General features: G+C 31.4%; 4 protein-coding genes across 6 annotated transcripts in view; all 4 read left to right on the plus strand.

The window, feature by feature from the left end:
- Nucleotides 1-20566, plus strand: part of LOC130442407 (neuroligin-4, Y-linked) — a 610660-nt gene that overhangs the window by 368446 nt on the left and 221648 nt on the right. The gene's annotated exons all lie outside the window — the stretch shown is intronic.
- On the plus strand, nt 3498-7922 carry LOC130442410 (uncharacterized). The gene is made up of 2 exons (XM_056776502.1): nt 3498-3605; nt 5564-7922. The coding sequence occupies exons 1-2, from the start codon at nt 3546-3548 to the stop codon at nt 5915-5917; spliced, it is 414 nt and encodes a 137-aa protein (XP_056632480.1). The 5' UTR covers nt 3498-3545; the 3' UTR covers nt 5918-7922.
- On the plus strand, nt 9894-12889 carry LOC130442412 (uncharacterized). The gene is made up of 2 exons (XM_056776504.1): nt 9894-10257; nt 12479-12889. The coding sequence occupies exons 1-2, from the start codon at nt 10213-10215 to the stop codon at nt 12833-12835; spliced, it is 402 nt and encodes a 133-aa protein (XP_056632482.1). The 5' UTR covers nt 9894-10212; the 3' UTR covers nt 12836-12889.
- On the plus strand, nt 14586-16508 carry LOC130442413 (uncharacterized). 2 transcript variants are annotated; one of them, XM_056776506.1, is made up of 2 exons: nt 14586-14802; nt 16099-16508. In XM_056776506.1, exons 1-2 carry the CDS (start codon nt 14764-14766, stop codon nt 16453-16455), a joined length of 396 nt encoding a protein of 131 aa, XP_056632484.1. In that variant the 5' UTR covers nt 14586-14763; the 3' UTR covers nt 16456-16508. The 2 variants fall into 2 exon arrangements, with proteins under 2 accessions (XP_056632484.1, XP_056632483.1); XM_056776505.1 differs by having other exon boundaries at nt 14603-14788.

Raw genomic sequence — 20566 nt, forward strand, 5'->3', positions numbered from 1 at the left:
TGATTTTAATAAAGCTGTTTGTGATCCATTCCACTTCAGATTTATTGTGATTTCCATAATTTAGAATCTTCTCTAGCTCCATTCTCTGTATAAAAAATTAGCTTAGATAATGAATCATCTATTTTTCAGTAGCTTTCCTAACCATAGTCCCGCAAACACTCATCACCTTGTAATATCTTCTACCATAGCCTAAACTTTCTCTCTACTCTTTTTTTAGCGGTTCCATAGTTATTGTTTTTGCAAGCCCACAGAAGATTTCCTAACATTAAATCTTGCTTGGCTATTTCGTCTTCTTTTTTGTCACCTAGTGACACATGCAAACTTACAACAGCTCAGATTTAATCCCTACAGAATCGATTGCTTCCAGTGATGCCTGGTCGTTTGTCAAAATAACACCAGAACGATTTGTTTTTCTCATCTTTCCATTTCCGCAGTAATGAATCACCGTATCCATATTCACTTGAGGCGACAAAAATATTTTTTGTTATAGTCCTAGTCGTAAGCGTAGGCAATGACTTATATACATTACATTGCATAATAAATTATGAATTTCTTAACTCGTCTTATCTTATCAAGTAACTATGGTTATAGAAAACTTTTCTTTTTCTTCTTCTATGATGATTATAGTACCTTAATAATTCTATTCGAATTATTACACTCAATAATATCTTATCCCTCAATGCTGAAAATAGATAATAAAAAGAACTTCATAAAATTGAGGGTATTTATAACACATAAGATTTAAGTTTATGTCTCCCATATATACAACCTCGGACGTTACCATGATGACAATGTTTTATGGGGTCAATGAAGTAATATAAACGAGTCAGTCACAACTGTTGAACGGACTTCAAATGGGGTTATTAATGATAATAAATGTTTATACAATCCACAATACGATCAAGGCTTTCCAGATTGTTAATTTTGAACAAGAAATGAATCACTTCGAAGTTTGTTTTGATCCATTGTTTTTCGAATATGATATGATCCAAACATAATTTCGGTGTGAAATATGGCAGATATACAAAAAAAAACATAGCCCCTCAGTGTGTTCATCAGTGATTGAATTGGAGTTCTTCGATTGTACAGGGCGAGTTAATTATATTTATATGGGTAAAAAAAATAAATTTTTATTTCTTGTAGCTCTATGAACATCAATTACGGCTACCATCTTGAATTGTTTGAAGTCATATAGAATGTCCAACAAGTGGTAAAACAAAAAAAGTCGATCATATGATTTCTCAAATGGAACTTCCTATATTTTATCTCACAATTTGGTTTTGTCCTGAATTTAGCAAAAAAGGCTGCATGATTTGAAGTGTACATTTTATTTCATGAATGTTGGTTTCCAATGTTCATTATGTATATTGGGTAATCATACAAAAACAAAGCATCAACATTAAAAGTATTCCATGGTTTCAGCACAACGTTTAGCAAGTTCTTTGAAAACTTGGTAAAACCATTCTTTAAAATTAGATTAGAGTTTTCGATTGTTTCAATATTTCTTAATGACCCAAATATACTTCTAACCTCTTCAAATAAAAATATACTCATTTTTCGTATTGAAAAAAATTGAAACAATGAAAGATATCAATCAATGTTTAACAATTTAAGACTTTCATGCTGTCGTATCAAGGAAAAACTTTGGTTTAAAGGGAATTACGTCTTCGGTTGTCTGCTGAACAATGAAATATGAATATGTCTGTGTTGTGGTACTATTTTTGGGATCTGACACTATTAAGTTTGAAACTTTTAGCTTGTGTATTTTTCATTGTGCTTGTGCTTTATTGTCTGATTCGTTTTATCTCCATACTTTCGACGTTTGTGTATCCATCATAATATCAAGAAGAATGTGAAGTTAGACTACTAACAAACATATTGTATATGTTTTACGAAGTAGGAAAAATGATCAATCAATATGTAGTCTTAACTCCTATTTACCAATTCACTCAGCCTGTTAACACTTGTACATGTGATAAAACAAAGAAAAACATAATTTTATCGCCAAAATAGATATATCTTACAACATAACCTCAATATTTAATCCTTCTGTGAAACTTTTTTTCTAACCAATTTTTTTGGTCGTCGAAAATGGATTGTTTCCAAATATTACCCTGGTACCCGGATATGAAAACTCTTGTTCACCCGAGTATTCAAGTTGGAACAAATAGTCACACTGCAATCTCAATATTTTCTTTGGATTCAATCAAAATCTTCGATCTTATTCCACGCACTTTCCGTAGTATGCGGTTTAGCATTTCCACTGAGAGAGCCTGCTCTTCCTCCACTAAACCTGGACATTCTTCTTATAAAACTTTGGCATCAATAGCTCTAAAATATATCGAAGTACAAAAAACCTACAAAGGATAGATACCTAACCTTTGTATCTATCTCTACAAAGGATAGATTTTTACCTCAAATCGACCTCTTTTTGCGTCGGGTTCTAGTGATCCTCCTCTGTTCAGCCACTGATTTTACATGTTTGGATTGTTTATATAAATCCATTGTTTATCCCAATTAACACTGCGTCTAATGAAACGATCATCTTTCAGTAGTGTTTACATATTTCTACTCGACGTTTTGCTTGAATTTCAGCATACCTTATGACTTCAAACGGCGATGTATGGTTACTTCAGTGGGTTCAAAGAAATTCGACAATCTGTAAGTGCTGATACTAGATTGGTTTTCTACTGCTTTCCTTGTAATCTCCATACCCAACCTGAGCGTTAACGATCTTCAAATCTCCACTATTGAACTAATTAAACCAACGCTGTGCCGTTTGCTTATTAACTATGGATTTTTCTCCAAATTCACATATTTACCTTGCCACGGCTACTTTATACTTTCGTTTCGAATAACGTCTTTACAATATTCAACGCACTTCATTCTATTTATTATATAAACGTACTGCATCGTCAATAATTAAAAAGGAAACTATTGAAAGATAGTAAAACAATTGTGCTTTTCATAAAATTTGTGACTAATCCATACCTTGCATATATTTAAATTGAGGCGTAGGAATGTTCATATATGAAAACCGACATTACTTATTAGAAACCCCTCTAATCACTGATTATTCCACCTAGTTTGTTTCCATCATTTGATACGAAAAAGACATCTATCTATTTAAAACATGGTGAAGGGAAAAAATGAGCATTTAAACTTGTATAATAGCTCTTCAATCTTTGGTTGAAGGAATGCCTAATATAAAAATTAATCAAGCTCTATTAATTTTTGATCCACTGCCACAGCTGGAAAAATGAATATTTCCAATGGTGATTTATTTTAATAACTGTAAAAATTTATTGCATAATCAGATATTTCTCTTCATGAGAAATGAAACATTTTAATTAATATTTTATTGTTACTAACAAGGTGTACGAAATATAGTCACTATAATCACTATAATTTTCAGATAATTACTGTTTAATTGTGTGTAACAATAAGTTAAGTATATAAATTAATATTTCAATTATTGTTAATTCCACTTATATAATCGGATAGTATAAAAGTAATGAAATTTTTCAAGAATTATATCACCAACGATGAAGCCTGTTTTGCTTTGTTTTTGTGTAAGTTTTTTATTTGCAGCTGTTCTTTGCAAGGTAATTATACATTTCTCTTACATTTTGATGATATATTTTATTCTAGCTCATATATTATAGGTCCGAATAATCTGTGAAAATTTTTTACCAATTTTGTCCATATTTCTCTCACGTCATTCAAATTCATCATTCTACCTCAATTGCACTGTATTATCTTGAAACCAAAATTACATTCAAACTGACTGACTGATGTTTCATAGCTCAACCAAAACTACTCAAACTACACATATGAAATTTGGAAAGGTAACTTTCGACTACGAAAGGATTTCAAAGTCTTCAGGTAGTTACTTAGGGATGGAAATGTTTGTTTTTCAATTTGAAAGCTAGAATCTTCCAATTTCAACGTTTTTGAAAACTCAATCGTTAAATGAGGAAAAAGGGAATATAGTTTATTCATAAATCTCCCTATCTCTCATAAGGTACGCAGTTCTTTCACTCCAATAAATTTAAAACTAAAACTTCAGAAAGGAATATCAAATTTGTGAAACTCCTCATGAAAAGGCTAAATTGCACAATCAAGGATAATTTTTATAGATTAAACGTCAAAGGATAGAAATTAGGGTTAGAAATCTATATAAATTTTGATAATCTTCATTAATAGGGATACAAAATAGACGTTTGAGGCCGAAATGAGAGATTTAATTATTTATAAACTCATTAATCAATCTTATTAGTAATTTCTTATTATTGTCTCTTGGGATTATACAAAACTGCCCCAACAACGTCACGGGAAATTGCTAATCTAATACAATAGGTAATTATTCCGGGCCATGAGTTCTAAGATTACTGCTTCTAATAACTTGTAGATTGCTCTATTTGAAAGACAGATCGTGATCTTTTCTGGCTGGCAAGTGCTCCAGATACATCATTTATTTTTATTTTCTTCAATTTTATTTCCTACCCCATAACCCACGGGATAATTTATGGATGGGAAGCACATACTTGAAATTTGAACATCGAACAAAGTTTAATTGTATAAATAAGTACAGTAATACACTCAAATGAAATGTTACTCTCATGCTCATTGTATGGCAAAATTGCTCGAAATGATTCGAAGATTATCTGACTTTGATATAAGTTACAAGAGCCAAGAGAAAAACTGTTCAACTTGCTAGCTTTGCTATGTTCGTCTACATCAATATTTGCGTCGAAACGTCTATGGAATTAGATTTGATAGTAAATGACTTACTACTATGAAAGAGCTTAAAATCAGGATCAGGAACCCTTGCTTGGAACTAATTCTACAAGAATGACAATTTTGACTATGTACAAAGCAAAAGATGTACTCGAAATATATTTTTAATGGTATAGTGAGGAGACTTAAACAGAATACGGAAATAAGGAAATGGAGGAATTTCTAATCTGTTATAAAATATAATTCACATTATAATACTCATTACTGTTTGGATTGGACATATGCCAGAATTGACGAAGACATTTGGGTCAAAAGATCCTTGTTAAGGAGAGGAGGAGCGAAAAGGAAAAGAGCGCCTTCACGGAAAAAATGGATAGAAGCATGTATAGAAGAGAGAACAGAAATAGATGGAGGAAACCAGTAAAGCGACTCCAAGGCTTGTGCATGTAAGGCCTAATGAGCTGTTCATAAATTTATTATAATACTTACTCGAATAATGGTAGTAATACTAAATTCTTACATGGTTAATCTAAACCTACACTTTTTTCACTTATAATTTGATGACCCCTCATTTGTATATGAGATATAGGGCTGAAATTATTAACAAATAATAGAAATGGTAGGTGAAACAAATCAAAGGGGAAGTAATATCTAAATTTCCTTCATAATAAAGGTCTGGTATATATCTGGTATGAATCTTCTTGACTTTAGGTCTCTACTGTTTAAAAAATTATTGGAAAAACTAATTTTGAACAAAAGAGACCTAAAATCAAGAAGATATAGAAACATAAGCATACTAATTGATCCATTTTAATAATTATAGATCAACTTTTCCGATTCTTATGAGGAGAATATGGACAAAATAATCGAGGAATGTCAGTCGAATCCTGCAACTAAAGCATCAGAAGAGTGGTTAGAAACAGAAGATCTAACAACTGCGGATGAAGAAGGGCCTCATATCCTTTGTCGACTTACGAAAATAGGGAGCCTGGATGAAAATGGAGATATCAATGTCGAGAACATGAGAGAAGATTTGAAAACTGGTATTGATGATCCAAAGGTTATTGAAATCATAATGGAGAAATGCGGAACTAGGGAACCGAATACTACAGCTATAGAAAGTGCCGTTGCTAATTTTCAATGTGTTCTTTCCAGTTATGAAGATCTTCATTCCTAAGTTTATTTATGTTCAAATATTCATAACACGAGTAGAGAATATTGAACAGTTATTCACATTGTTAAGTTCTTGAATAAATAAACCTCATATCATTTAATCTAAAAAACAGTTTACATTTCGTTTTTATTTCTCATTATATTCTAAGTAGTTTATAATCGCTTGGAATATATAAAGTTTTTATAGATGTTTTGTTTTTCTTTGCTTACAAAGAGTATATTCCATTTTTTATTCACATATGATTTCTCATTCAAAAGTTGAAATTGGAAAAACATAACTCACTTTTTTCGCTGATTTTAACACTCTCTATTATAATGTTGGTGCCAGTTATTTCGTTATAATATGGGTCTAAATGATTATAAAAATCATTTTATCCACTTTTACAGTTGAAAATCATCATTATTGTCGTTGTAAAGTATCGAAATTCATACTCAATAGATTAGCACATTCCAAATTATTTTTTCTGGAATACACAAATACTCAATATTATGGTAATCGAAATATGAATATCTATATTCACGAGGTTGCTGAACTTCATAATAATGATTGTAAATATCATTAATTATTCATTAGCTGGGTTCTTAAGTACTCATCTGGAAAAAGCAAAAGAGACAAGACAACTTTTGTTATATAATTTATATAAAATATACAAAAACAAACGTGTACTCTAATGAATACAATAACCTATAAAATGAGTGGTTATTGGATATTTAAAATGGTTACTTTCTTCTTGGTTGGAGGAAGGAGAGAAACAATATGTTGTAAAAATGACATTTCTGATATGATTAGAAATACAAGTTTCGGTAGTTTTTAGGAAAAAATCTATTAATTGAAACAGAAAGATTCGATACCTTTCATATTATTACCTTATCTTATTACATGAATCAACCAGGCAAATAACTATGTTCTTGTCATGTCAATGTGATATCTGCCCCTACTTAAACATACTAATAATGTTGTGATATTGTGCGAGAATACTTATCAGACATTTTGTCAGTACCCTTGGGAAAATAACCATCCGGCAGAGAAGGGGTGGGAAAACCTTTTATAAAAAAAATTCGCTATTCGTAGACTCTTTATCTATATATTTCTCATCTTAAACTACTTCTCTTATATACGGAATATTATACTAATACCTATAATTTAGGTTGAAGGAACGCTACTGCTGGAATCTTGGATACTATCAATATCAGTCTTGTTTTACTCCAGCAATATCGTTAATGTCGATATAAATATCACTTCCATTTAAATTAGTTTTAGCCAATTTGTGTTTTCTACCACTGAAACGGATAAATATTTCCCAAAAGAACATTTTTTACCGTTTGATCGACTCCATTTCTCTTTAGACGATGCTGGTAACGCTCTACCCTACCTGAAAATTACCTAAACTTCCTTGACGATCTATTACACTCATATATCCATTTTCTTCACTTAACGGAACGATTTTCTTATATATATAACGAACTTGCTATATTTTCTGCTTTGAAGCTAAATTAAAATAATAATCACTGTATAGGTATAATCACCACCAAGTTGGAATGTCTGGAACCGTTGATGATACTGCATCAACGTCAATGTACTTTTGGTATCTGAACATAATAACTTCACTAACGAAATAAGCGTTCGACAGTGTAATTGCGAGTGTTCTTGTAGTAGTAGTAGTGAATAGTATCTCGACACGAGTCTTGGAGAGTGGTGGAGACAGGAATGATAGTCATCCACACTCTCGATTTATTGTAAATTCACGTCGTCAGGTAATTTGGCTCGCGCCCGAAAAATCAACACGTAGCGGAGCGTCAGGGAGGCACCGTCAGGGCACCGTCTCCACTATCGCATTCGCGTTCCTAAGAGTAGCTTTATGAAGAGGTCATATCCCGCAAATTTTTGCTCATAAACTATTTAATTTATTTTTAAATAGATACATTCCTTGGCGCTTTGATATTGACAACTTTTATGATTATATTCATATATAGATATTAAAATAAAATATATTTAGCTATACTAAAAATTTTTTATTCACTATGCCATATCACAAAAAAAAAGCATCAATTTATTCAAGGTACGTTGAAATACACGAAATAGAATAAGTTTTCCTGTAATTTATTACATCTTATTATTACTAGTGTTATTATTCTCTAGCAGACAAGTAATTCCTCATAGTTACATCAGTGACTTGTAGATAATATAAAGATAAGTTGATTTTATTTTAATTGGGTTCGATTAGTATTGTTCATATACAAAGTCTTCGACATTACGACCTTTAAATACGAAGCTCGTTATTTACTAATGAAAAAAATATTATCATTATGTTATGAGTTCACAAGAATCTACTAAAATATAATTATTTGAGGCTATTGAGGATAGTTATTTGAAAATTATATCCATATAGATATAATTTCTATATATTTATTTATTATCATTTTTTCTATATTTTTCAGGTATTTGATAAAGTTTGTGGCGTTACAATTATTGTTAAGTAGAGAAATTATGGTGTTTGGAAAGTTGTTATTTAGTCTTGGGGTTCCTTTTTCATTATAACTAATAATCATTAAAAAGAACTGAACATAATATTGTTCATATATTTCAATTGAATCGGTAAACTAAGGATCTAAACAAACGAAAAAATAAAAAACCAAAGTCAGCTTGTGTGTGGGATGTATTGTTAAGCTTTAGATTTTCAATCTTTTTCATATGAAAGACTATTGACAGCTTATTTTGAAATATTTATACAGAAAATAATAGAAATAAAGAGAAGAATGTCTATAAATGAAAAGTACCCATTGATATGTGTGAATAAGGATTGCACCACACCAGGGTAAATTATAAAGGAAGCACCAAATATTATTTACACCCTACAACTTTCCTGAAGTGTGGTATGAAGTAAGGTAGTGACCCGTTACAGCTATGTTATGAAGATACGGAAGAAGATGAAGTGGCCATGCGTGACCCAATAGAGTACCTATTTTTCCGCACGAACTTTACGAACAAAGAAGCTATGAAAAATTACAACAGTTTAGATGCTTCAACTATAACCTCCTCGGAATTACTGCCAAGGGAACGTGTGATATTGTTTGGCAAGGTTATTTAAACTTGGTAAGTTTTGTCAAAAATACCATATGCTCTTCCAACAACAACAGCGAGCAAGCCCAATAGCTACACTAGAAGTGATTCTATATATTCCACCTCTCCCTATAGTAGAAACAAATATTTCAAGTAGAAATATATCCAATAGAAAAATTGTGTCTAGTTCAATGGAAATAAATAATCACCATCTTATCCGATAGCCAATCAACCACTAGAGCTCTAACTAACTAACTCTTAGAGCATTAAGTATTATAAAATTCAAGCTAGTTTAGGAATGCCTGAACAAGCTAATGGAACCAGTTAAGAACAATAAAGTTACCTTTCAATAGATTCCGGGACACATTGGAAGGAAGGGAAACGAAATAGCTGATAGGGGTTGAATAAACCTTTAGTAGAACCTGAACTTTTGTGGTATCCACAGGGAATAAGAGAGAAAACACTGGAAAAGATAGCAAAGGAGAAATCAGTGATTGGAACAATCTAAGTGTAAGAATTGTTCAATCATATGTTCATTTATCTATCCCTATCAAAAAGGGTCTTTTGAAATTTGTATACCCCTTGCACGGGCCCATTTTTCAGTCAGATCTTGGAAAAAATCTTAGAGATGTTGTTTTCCTAGAGTCCAAATAAATCACTTGTCATGTAAAATTGAATTACTTATAGTTCTTAGGTAAATACTTGGGGTTTAAGTAATTTTATGTATAGAAAGTCCTGTTATTGCCTGTAAAACTAAAATTTTGCATTTTATTAGATTAAAATAAATTTCAATACGATTGGGCAATGGTCTAATTTTGTTCACATTATCATGAATTATTAGATAAGTTTTAGCCATTGATAATCTGTTGGTGAAGCCACAAAGTACCCCTAATCGTACCTATTCAATTATAAGTTTAATAAATTATAATTTGTTTTGGTCTAATTTGAATGTGTCAGGATTTGCAATAATAACTGATGTGATTCAGTATTTTATTCGTAGAATCCTTATTTCGATGGTTTCTACTATACATCATCTTGTTATCAACTTGTTTATAAAACAGACAATGACATAAAACAGATTGTTTTTGTTGAGCTCTATGATAAACTCAAAATAATTGGATAGATATTCAGTCATTATTTGTATTCGTTTAATCATCTTGAGCAATTAACTTAATGAGAATTGGAAATAAAATTTTCATGTGAGAGATCAATTATATTATATTTTGACCATAAATAAAATGAAGATCGCAATTTTAGTATGTTTCATCGCAATAGTCACGAAGGTAAGTCTGTTAATAATTTTGAATAGTTTTCAATATCCATTAATGAGACCGAGGTATTCATTTCTCCGACTACTATTCCAGCAGACTAATTTTTTTCTCAATTCAAGTTGTTTTGTGATGTAACCTTTTTTGCAATTCTAGTTTCTCTGCATTCAATAAATCAATGGTCATCATCTGTTGATAAAAGAGAAACTTGATTGTCGATGGTCTGCATAGAAACAGCTGCTCCCTAAAATTGTTTTCCACTATCCACTCCAATTTTTAGAATCAATAGTCTGATAACAAAATACGCATATTATTTCTAATCTAAAGGTACACACAAAATTGACTCGTTTCTGAATAGACTTAACTCACGTGAGGATGATTTCCTGTCAATAACTCTTCATCGCTCTCAAAAGACATCGGTCAAATATCTCTAGAATCCATTTGTCAACAAGGTGAATTAATCATGTTTTGATTATACAGAGTGAGTTTTATGTATGGAACGTCTCAATTATCTCGGAATCGGTTTGTACGATTTTTATGTACAAAAGGATCTTGTGATACGGCCGGTATTAAGGTGGTATTTATATTGTTGTCAGATCTCTCCTTTTTCCGGAAAAATAATGAAATTTGTTATTTCAAAAAGATCAACCTATATATTTTAAGTTTTTAGAAATCCTTAAGAAATACTATTACTATTATTTTTTATGAAATATTCTCTATACCTAAATGCCATAATTTCGGAGTTATAGCTACTTCACAGTATCTCCACCAAAGTTACAATAGATATTGTACATTTAGGTGGCTACGATTGAAAAAACTCGTTCATTTTGAATATTCTTTAATAATTTATGTGCTAATTCAAATCTCGTAATAAGGACTACTGTAAGTAATTTAGTAAAAAGTGTAACGAAACTGGTGCAGTAAAATATTTATTCAAATCATGGCACAGAAAACTTACAACTCTGTAAGTCAGAATGCATTTTTTCCACATTAGAGATTTTCTCCTCAAGAGGCTCAATATTGATTGATTTTCGTCCAGAAAAATTATCTTACATGCAAAATAAGATGATAGGTGAGATATAGACATATATTATTTTGCATGTGGGATAGTTTTCCTCAATAAAGATCCATCAAAAATGAGTCAGTCAAGGTTAAAATCTCAAAACTGAAAAAAAATGTACTTATGATGGTTCACCTCTGACTTACAGAACTGAAGACAAATTTTTGAATGTTTATGTCATGTTAGAAGTAGATACACAATTGTGAAGTTGTAAAATTACGAATATAAGAAAATATACAGTGAAGGCGATTACATTAGATACTCAAAAATGTTGTCAATTTACGTCCGATTTACGTTTCGATTAATACAAAAACTGGCCTCATTGTAAAACATAACTTTACTTAAAAACTTTGGATCGTTCTGATTGTAACATTTTTCCATCATTAGGTGTGCAAACTCTTCACTTCTATCATAATCGTCATCTAACAAATCTTGAACCAACGTTACTTTGGATGGATGGAATTTATTATCACCTGAAATTTTCATTTCGGATGCTTGCGCGAAGTTCACTGGATTTCGGTTAGGATATAAATTATTAAAGATATTACACTATCACTAATATCGTTAAAATATCAATTCGTTCGTTTTCAAAACGGACCTTTCTGACTTCAATTAATTTCAACAATAATAATTTAATGAATCGTCAAATTTGTTATTATAGCAGTCGTGGCCACCTAAATGTATTACATATTTTAACTTCGGCAGAGATAACGCAAATGTAGCAATAATTCCGAAATTATGGCATATAGGTATGGATGATATAATTAGGACTTCGAACAGCGAAAAGGGTGATCCGTTTGAACTAACAAAGTTATTTTTCCAAAAAAAAAAAAGATCTGACAACAATGTAAATAACATATTAATACCGGCCATATCACAAGACCCGCACAAAAATTTATAAAAAATGTGGTTTCCACCACTTAATATGAATTTCACAATAAAAATAGATGCAACCATTCATCTTCAGTAACAAGTATTTTCCCATATTATGAACTAAATCTCAGTCTACTGCATTAATTGAGATGGGTGTCGATCTTCTTAATTCCCTAGTTGACTTAGAGATGATTATCATTCATTAAAAACCTATTTTTCGTTCTCATCGTTGAATATATTTATATAGTAATCAATTTTACTCGCCACATTATGGTTCATTTGAAAAATTTCTATTTGTTTCAGGTTTATGCAGATAATTACTTTCTATTCTTAGCAAAATATCTTTCGTTTTCAACCCAATGCAACATATTCGTAAAACAAAATGATCTGATAAATATTACAAGAGAAAATATTGAGAAATTATCTAGCGGGTTATTGTGCACGAATAAGATGTTTCAAATGCAAAACGAACAGGGTGACTACGTTCCAGAGAAGGTCAGGAGTTATTTCGAAAATGTAGCCGTCAATAAAGATAACATAGAAAAAATTGTCAATAATTGTACTGTTAAATCTGATGGAAGCACTGCTAAAGAAGCTGCTCTTAAATTATTCACTTGTGCCATAAAAATAGATACTCTACGTTTTCCTTATTCTGATTAAACATCAGTATTGATTGTTATGTTTTTGATAGGAATAAATAAAATATCAATTCTTTTAGTAGTTTATTCTAAAGAAATAGGATATGAACACATCTTTTAGGACTTTAGAAGAAAATCCTCCCATCACGAATGCGTTTTTTTTGCGAAAACCACTCACTTGGGATATTCAAAGAGTATTGAAGCGAGAAAGCAGCATTCATTCATTCTTCACAGTAGTTGGATGAACAAATCTCACTGATGACTGGTTGTGTCCATAAGTTAGCTTGACCGCAGAGGGCTCTAGTTCCCAAACCTATGATATCTGGGCTATATATCTCTATATGGAGCGATATGGTGTAAGAAATGAAACGTCTCTTCTAGGAAGAGGAATAAAATCAAGGATTGTCATCAATGTAATTTTACATATCACAATTATTTATAAAACGATATATTTTGCTGATATTTCAATTTCCTTAGTATTTACAAAAAAAGGTTCGGAGCACTCGTTTTCTTCCCGTGTTGCTAATGAAAGAGTTCAAAATATTTCCCCATTGCGCATCTCGACTTTTGCAGCAGAGATTTTCGCATAATTCCTAATTTCAAGTGTTTATCTTTTTTAAGTTTACTCGATTTTTCAATCATTTTGTTTGAATTCAAACTGATACATTAAGCTTTCATTTATGTCTTGTTTTGACATCGAGGCTCGAATTGGTGAGAAAATATCAAGGATTGAACTAAATTTGACGAATATAGGTATGGGGATCGACTACTTTTTCAAACCTCATCACTCATAACTAAGGTGGTATTCGTATTTACAATGAAGATAAAAATTGACCTTTTTCTTCTTGCAAGCTAATCTTATATGGAGTGTATCAAAGCCAATTTTGTTTCTTCTGTTTATAAACTGCATCGCCTATCTAGACAGCAGTGGTAAAATATGTCTATTCGCATACGCCACTAGTTTTTCTTGGAGCTGCTGCTGATCTCACAGGACTTCATAGGACCATATCTAGTGACCTAATCACCCTTAAATCATGGTGCTAATCTTATCTCCTCTGTCTCAACGTTTCTAAAACTGAAGTTTTATCGTATAAAAATACATTGCTGCCTTTTTTTTTCAAATAACACCAACATAGACGTCGTTGAATCTGTAAAATTCTTGTGGCTTGTTGTGGATAATTCCTTGAAATGGTAGTTACATATTTCCACCTTATCAAAAAAATTAAGTTCCTCTTATTATGCGCTGAAATCAGTTTCCTAAAAATTGAACTTATCCACCTCTATTATGCCTTTATTGAGTAGCATCTCCGATATGCCCTTCCCTTCTGGGGTACGTGTGGTGCGACTCAATTTGAGCGAAGCTTCAAACTACAAAAGAGAGTTGTTAGATATTTACTTGGAATGAACAGCAGGGTAAAAACTACGGATTGTTAACCCCCCTTGGCCCTGGCAATCATATAATAGTATAGAATTATTTATTCCGTGAAAGACACTTTAAAAGCCTATAACTCAGAGCCTATAACGAGAGGTCGTATGAGAAATGTCACAGCAAGTAAAAGTTGTTGTTGATCTGTTAGTGAAACCACATAGAACCACATAGTACTCTAATCATAACTATTCTGTTTATAAGTTCAGTGAATTTTTGCTCCAATTTTAATGCGTCCAGCCTTGCAATAATATTTGATTCAATCTGATATTCTGTTAGTAGAATTCTTATTTCGAAATTTTCTATTTGAAATAAACTTGTTATCAAATTGTTCTTAGAACATATATTCACAAAAAACAGATTTGTTTTTATCGAGCTCTTTGATAAATTCAAATTAATTGGACGAACAGTATTCGTATGATCATCTCGAGTAATTAATTTGATAAGCATTGAAAATCAAATTTTTATGTTACATACCATTTATAATATTTTAATCTAAAACAAATGAAATTTGCAACTTTACTATGTTTCGTCGCAATTGTCACGACGGTGAGTTAATTTTTGTGAGTATTATTTTTGAGTTTCATGTATGAGTCAGAGGTATATTTTCATCTTATAACTAGCCCAGAAGAATACTTTTTATCCCGAAACAGTTTCTTCTTCTATTGAAAAATGTAACTTTATTTTCAATTCTAATTTCAAGGTGTAACTGAATTCACTCAAGGTTCATAATCTATGAATAAGTTGATAAGAGTGGGGCTTAATTGGAGTCGAAACTCTTCATAGTAAAAGTTTATCCATAAAATGTTTCAATGGGTTTTCATTATCCTCTCAAATTTATAGAATCCAAAGTCTGATAACAAAATATGCATATTATTGCTTATCTAAAGTAAACAATATTGACTCTGGAAATACTCAACCAAAGGAATGATGATTTCTTGTCAATAAATTTCCATCATTCTCAAAAGACATCGATCAATTATCTCGCAGCTATAATGAAAAAAGTATAATTCCCATTATAAAAATTAGGAATTTGATTATATGTTTATCATATGCTGAATATATTTTTCCAAATACTGTTCTCCCCAAATTGTTCTCAAATCAAAATTTTTATTATTGCTAATTAGTTAATCATAATTCACTGTGAGATCTGTGCCCTATCTTCTTCTATCAATTCAATATTTTCTCCAGTATCATTTGTGCTTGATTTCCACAAAGACCTCTGGCTTAAGTTATTTTATTTAATTCAATGGATTGAATGTGAAGATTACGATACAATAAGTATTTTTTTGCAATTTTGTTTTGTGAAATGACTCAATGTTTTCGCAAATGATCAATTTGTTTCTTTTTAGAATATATAAATGATTTTTCAGAATTTTTTCACTCTCCATAATTGAGATATAACGCATGCGCCGTTAATTACCTTACACAACGTTAGAACTATTTTTTCTGTCTCTTGTAGGCTATTTGAAAGTAACTTGGTAACTACTACTTTACAGATCTCTTCCCAACGTTTTCAAACAAAATTATATTTTTCGACTCTACTTCATTATCTGACCATAGTAATTGACAATTTCGAAGAAGAGTTTTTCAAAAGAATGAGGATACTGCGACAGTTGTATACTCAAACTTATTTAAATAGCTGCTTTCAATTCCATAGCTACCAATGGAACGCGAGCTGTTCTTCTTCCAAACTATAATATGATAGTATCAATCGATTATTCCATTATTTATCTTAATATTGTCCAAAATATCACCACCAAAACTTTTAGTAAAAAATTATCCCATCTTTCAATATTATTATAATTCAATTTCAATTCCAAAATAAGTTTGCCTTGAAAAATTTCTATTTGTTTCAGGTTTATGCAGAGCATTATCTTTTTTTCTTATCAAAACATTTTGTGTTTTCAATGCAATGCAACATATCTTTGAAAAATATTGATTTTATGAATATCACAAGTGAAAACATGGACAAATTATCTACCGGGTTATTGTGTATTAATAAGATGTTTGAAATGCAAAACGAACAGGGTGACTACGTTCCAGAGAAGGTCAGAAGTTATTTCGAACATGTAGCCGTCAATAAAGATAACATAGAAAAAATTGTCAATAATTGTACTGTTAAATCTGATGGAACCACTGCTAAAGAAGCTGCTCTTAAATTATTCACATGTGCCATAAAAATAGATACTCTACGTTTTCCTTATTCTGATTGAACATCGGTATTTATTGTCATTTCTAATATAAATAAACAAAATATCCATTCTTATCTAGTGGTTTTTTCACAAAAAGATTATATAAAATAAATATATAATCTTCTGATACTTCCTAATAGCCAATGAAACTTAAACAAAATATGCCCGAAATTCTGTAGCACCTCATCTCTGTTACAGAATTTTATTATTCTTTAAAGTACTTGCACGTTTAGATCCCAATGATGCCTGGTTGTACCCATAACCTAGATTTACTACAGAAGGTTCTATTTTCTCAATGAGGGTATAGTTCGAGTTATAGTCGATATGGTGTATGGAAACAAGGTCCCCTCCAAGATTTAGTGAATTTTTCATTAAACCAAGGATTACATATAGTCATACATCGCGTTCTCAATCATACATTGTCAATTGATTGCTCAATTTCTGATGGAGTTACAAGAAAAAATTGAGTGAAAGTGAACCATTTATATATTTCAGTTAGGCATTAAATATGAAATTCCAAATTAAACTGTCAAGAAGGCATAAATCCTCAATCAAAACTACTGTCTTTATCCAAGGAAGTTAGCAAACGATCATCAACTTCTCTCTATAGAGAATATCATCGATTCTGCTAGAGCTTGCGAAGCATCTTAAAATACAGCTCAGCACACTCGAGTCTTTAACGCTGATACCTTTTTCAGTTTTACTGGCAAAAAATTGTAAACATCAAAATTGTAGAAAATCTTAGGCCCTGTAACATTATATTGGTAGATTGAAAAAATTCCATCCTTGTTTGCCCTATAAAACGGAAAATTTTCCAATTTATCAATAGAAAAGTACAATTAATAACAACTATAGCACAAATATAAAGTTTTTGGGAACACTCACTCTACTTCTTGTACGTTATTAATTTCATTTTGTTATTGTGATCAAACTTGCCCCTTATATAAACATGTTTCCAAATTTTTCAAAAATTATCATAAAATTGAGACACACTTTTTGTTGGAATCTACTAATATGATGTTATAGGACAATAGACTTTTTACAATTTTGTTGCCTACAATTTTCATTTACAAGCAAAAACGAAACAATTATCAGCGTAACAAGCTCCAACGAAATTTATTGGAGGATTTAGGAAACTGATCGCTCCTATAAGCGATATAATATATGAAAAAACGATTACAGCTTGACTCAACTCCGATCTTGTTTAGTTGTCCAAGACTTCAGACAGCTTTGTTAAGCACTATCAGTATATTTTTTTATTACTCTAGATTGTTTCAAACTGGTGAGCATTAATACTTGTTTTTTTTTACTAGATGCTACTGAAAGTGGTTCCCAAAAGTGAAATAACAAGATATTTTTCACTACTCAGTTGAAACACCAACATAAGTTTGAAGTTAATTTTCCAATCATCCTGTTAAAAATTTTAGTGTACAATCATTTTAAAACTTCTTATTTAGTATTTGTATATTTTGCTAATGCTGGGATTTATGGCAATGGAAGGTGGAATCAAAGTGACTTGTTAGATTAAACAATATTCGTAACATCACATTGCAAACAGTAATGGTAATAAGACCCTTGAAAACAATAAATACTGAAGTCCATCACATGTATAAAAATGACAAGTCATATGTTTTAGACAAAAAAAAACGGGAAATCCTCTCATCTGTACAAGAAATCCACATTTATCAACAGTTTCATTTGCCCAAAATTATCATGCGTGTAATCGGACGATACCCAGACTCACCAGCATTAGATTACTTTATTTTGGGCCGGAGGGAGGAGGAAGTCCTATAGAAAATTCACTAGGCTAATAGTGAAGATACAAAAGAAAATAGTGGAATCAAATAGCATTCTAGGAAAGGATCGACCATCGACCATCGACAAAAAGATGGTCAATTAGAAGACTTTTTCAACATATGCCCGTCAATTCACCTGTCCATAAGACTGATTGAGAAACATCTTCTTGCAAAAAACTATATATAAATCGAGAATTCATTTTTCACCAGCTTATTCATTTGATAACAAGCTAAGTGGGGTTACAGCAAAGGGGCTGGAGAAAATAATCAATATTGTTGGGTATAACTCAGTTCAATTGGATATCAATTCATTTGTTGGAGCTTTTTTCACTTTTCAGACATAAAGGATTCGCTTTGTCTTTCTATTAAAATTCGATATCGAACACAGGAAGTAGAATCTGCAAATGCTATTCAAAATATAAATATTTCTGTAAATTTTCATTCTATTGCTTTGTTGTGAAACTCACTAATGAACAATGTGTATGAGATGAATTGGAACTTTATCATTTAATTAACATAATCACTACTTGACTGACTCATAAGAGGGTCGCGAGTTAGACGAAGCGAGACCACACTTAAACGTTTCAAGTGGAAAATTTGTCACTTTGCAAGTGGACGTGCGAAATATGCTGTAATATGCTGAGGTTTCTCTGACGTAGATTTTCAACGAGGAGAAGCAGTAATACAATTGAATAATTTATTATGCACAGTTTCAGTTGTACTTCATATACTTTATTATACAAAGCTGAAGATAACGACCATTGAAAGGTATTTGAGAATAATACAACTTCTCCTTACATGTGATTCTTCGTTGTGAAAAAACTATTGTGATTATTTAATCATTATTTCTAAATAAATTATTCCAAATAAAAAAACAATTTGAAGGCTTGAACAGTGTGTTATGAAATTTTTTAATCAATTTTATTTGTGTGGAATGTTGAGTAAAATAACACCAAACATTGTTTGCATTAGGATGTGAATAGGTTGACTAAATAGTATACTGGCTGGATAATACTGAAATCTTTTAAGAAGCTAAAAACTGGCTTCGCGATATCTTTTTGCACTCTGTTGATCCCTTTCCCAAGTATGATACAGGCTTAGCAGTAAAATACTCCATTCACTTTTTTTCTAGGGAGAACACACACCTCATAAATCACATGGTGGATGTCAAGGGAGTAGATGAGTATCGTTTTCATTTTCGACTTGCTTATGCGAGCTTTTGGATCACTTGGTAAAAGTCACTGTTGACTCTGGTTCTTTGTTTCGGGATAGTAGTAAAAGAGTTAATTTTCACCGATGATAATGCGGTTGAACAGAGTACGATCATATTTAGCCTATCCTAAGCAGTCTACTGCGATTTGTTATTCCATGTTGTCGTAACTCATGTCAAGAGTTTTTCGGAACAATTCTTGCATTCTTACCGCAAAATAGTGAGTTAAAATCTGCCTGAAGATTACGCTGTTGAAATCATCATATCCTGAAGTAAATCACACCTTTAATAGTAGATCCCAATGAATAGACTTCTTTTCCTACTCCCGCTTCGTCTTTCTGGCTTTTACGTCTCTTCCTGGACATTTTAATATTTCATTATATGCCTAATCTGTCCATTTTGTATAGAATTTGATGGCAACGTGTTATTCTTCATGACGAGCACAAGAACACGGATAAATAAAACACATAGTCAGACAGAACTAAAGATGGCAAGCAGCCAGAAAAAATATGTATCAATGGAGCAGGATTACCCCATTATGTGGTAAAAATTTTGTTGTTCGGTTATCACTAGGCTGGAATTTCTGTAACCATTAGTGGTATGGTGTATCATAAGCTCACCATCCGTTTCTAAATACTATTACTTGATTATAAATAAGCGCGTCAGATAGTTCGATTATGATTGTTCTTGTAGTGGTAGCACTGAAAAGTATATTCGCTACTTAATTGACAGACTACGTAGGTATATGTCATACATGATATTTGACGATTGAATATTCGAAAAAAAAATACGGCTCTTACTATTTTCCGCCTGTTAGGTGGTATCCACGTAAATATATTCCTTGGTCATATATTTTCATTCATTTTTTTGAGACCCTTGAACCATTTAAGCTACTTTCTTTCCAAAAACCATCTATCAAAATATCATTTCAATAGGCTCTAGTATCTTCATTTCTGACTTCATTTCGTGTATAAAATTCTTGAGCTCCATGATAAAAAGTGCCATTTTTATCGCCAATAATTCTTATTTTACGTCCAAACTTTGAATTGATAATATAACAATGTTTCTGTTAATAATTTGAGTACTATTTTTTGATATACTTTGCCACACTTTGTGAAACAAAAAA

Source organism: Diorhabda sublineata, chromosome 4, assembly GCF_026230105.1.
Source record: "Diorhabda sublineata isolate icDioSubl1.1 chromosome 4, icDioSubl1.1, whole genome shotgun sequence".
NCBI classification, from domain to species: Eukaryota; Metazoa; Arthropoda; class Insecta; order Coleoptera; family Chrysomelidae; genus Diorhabda; species Diorhabda sublineata.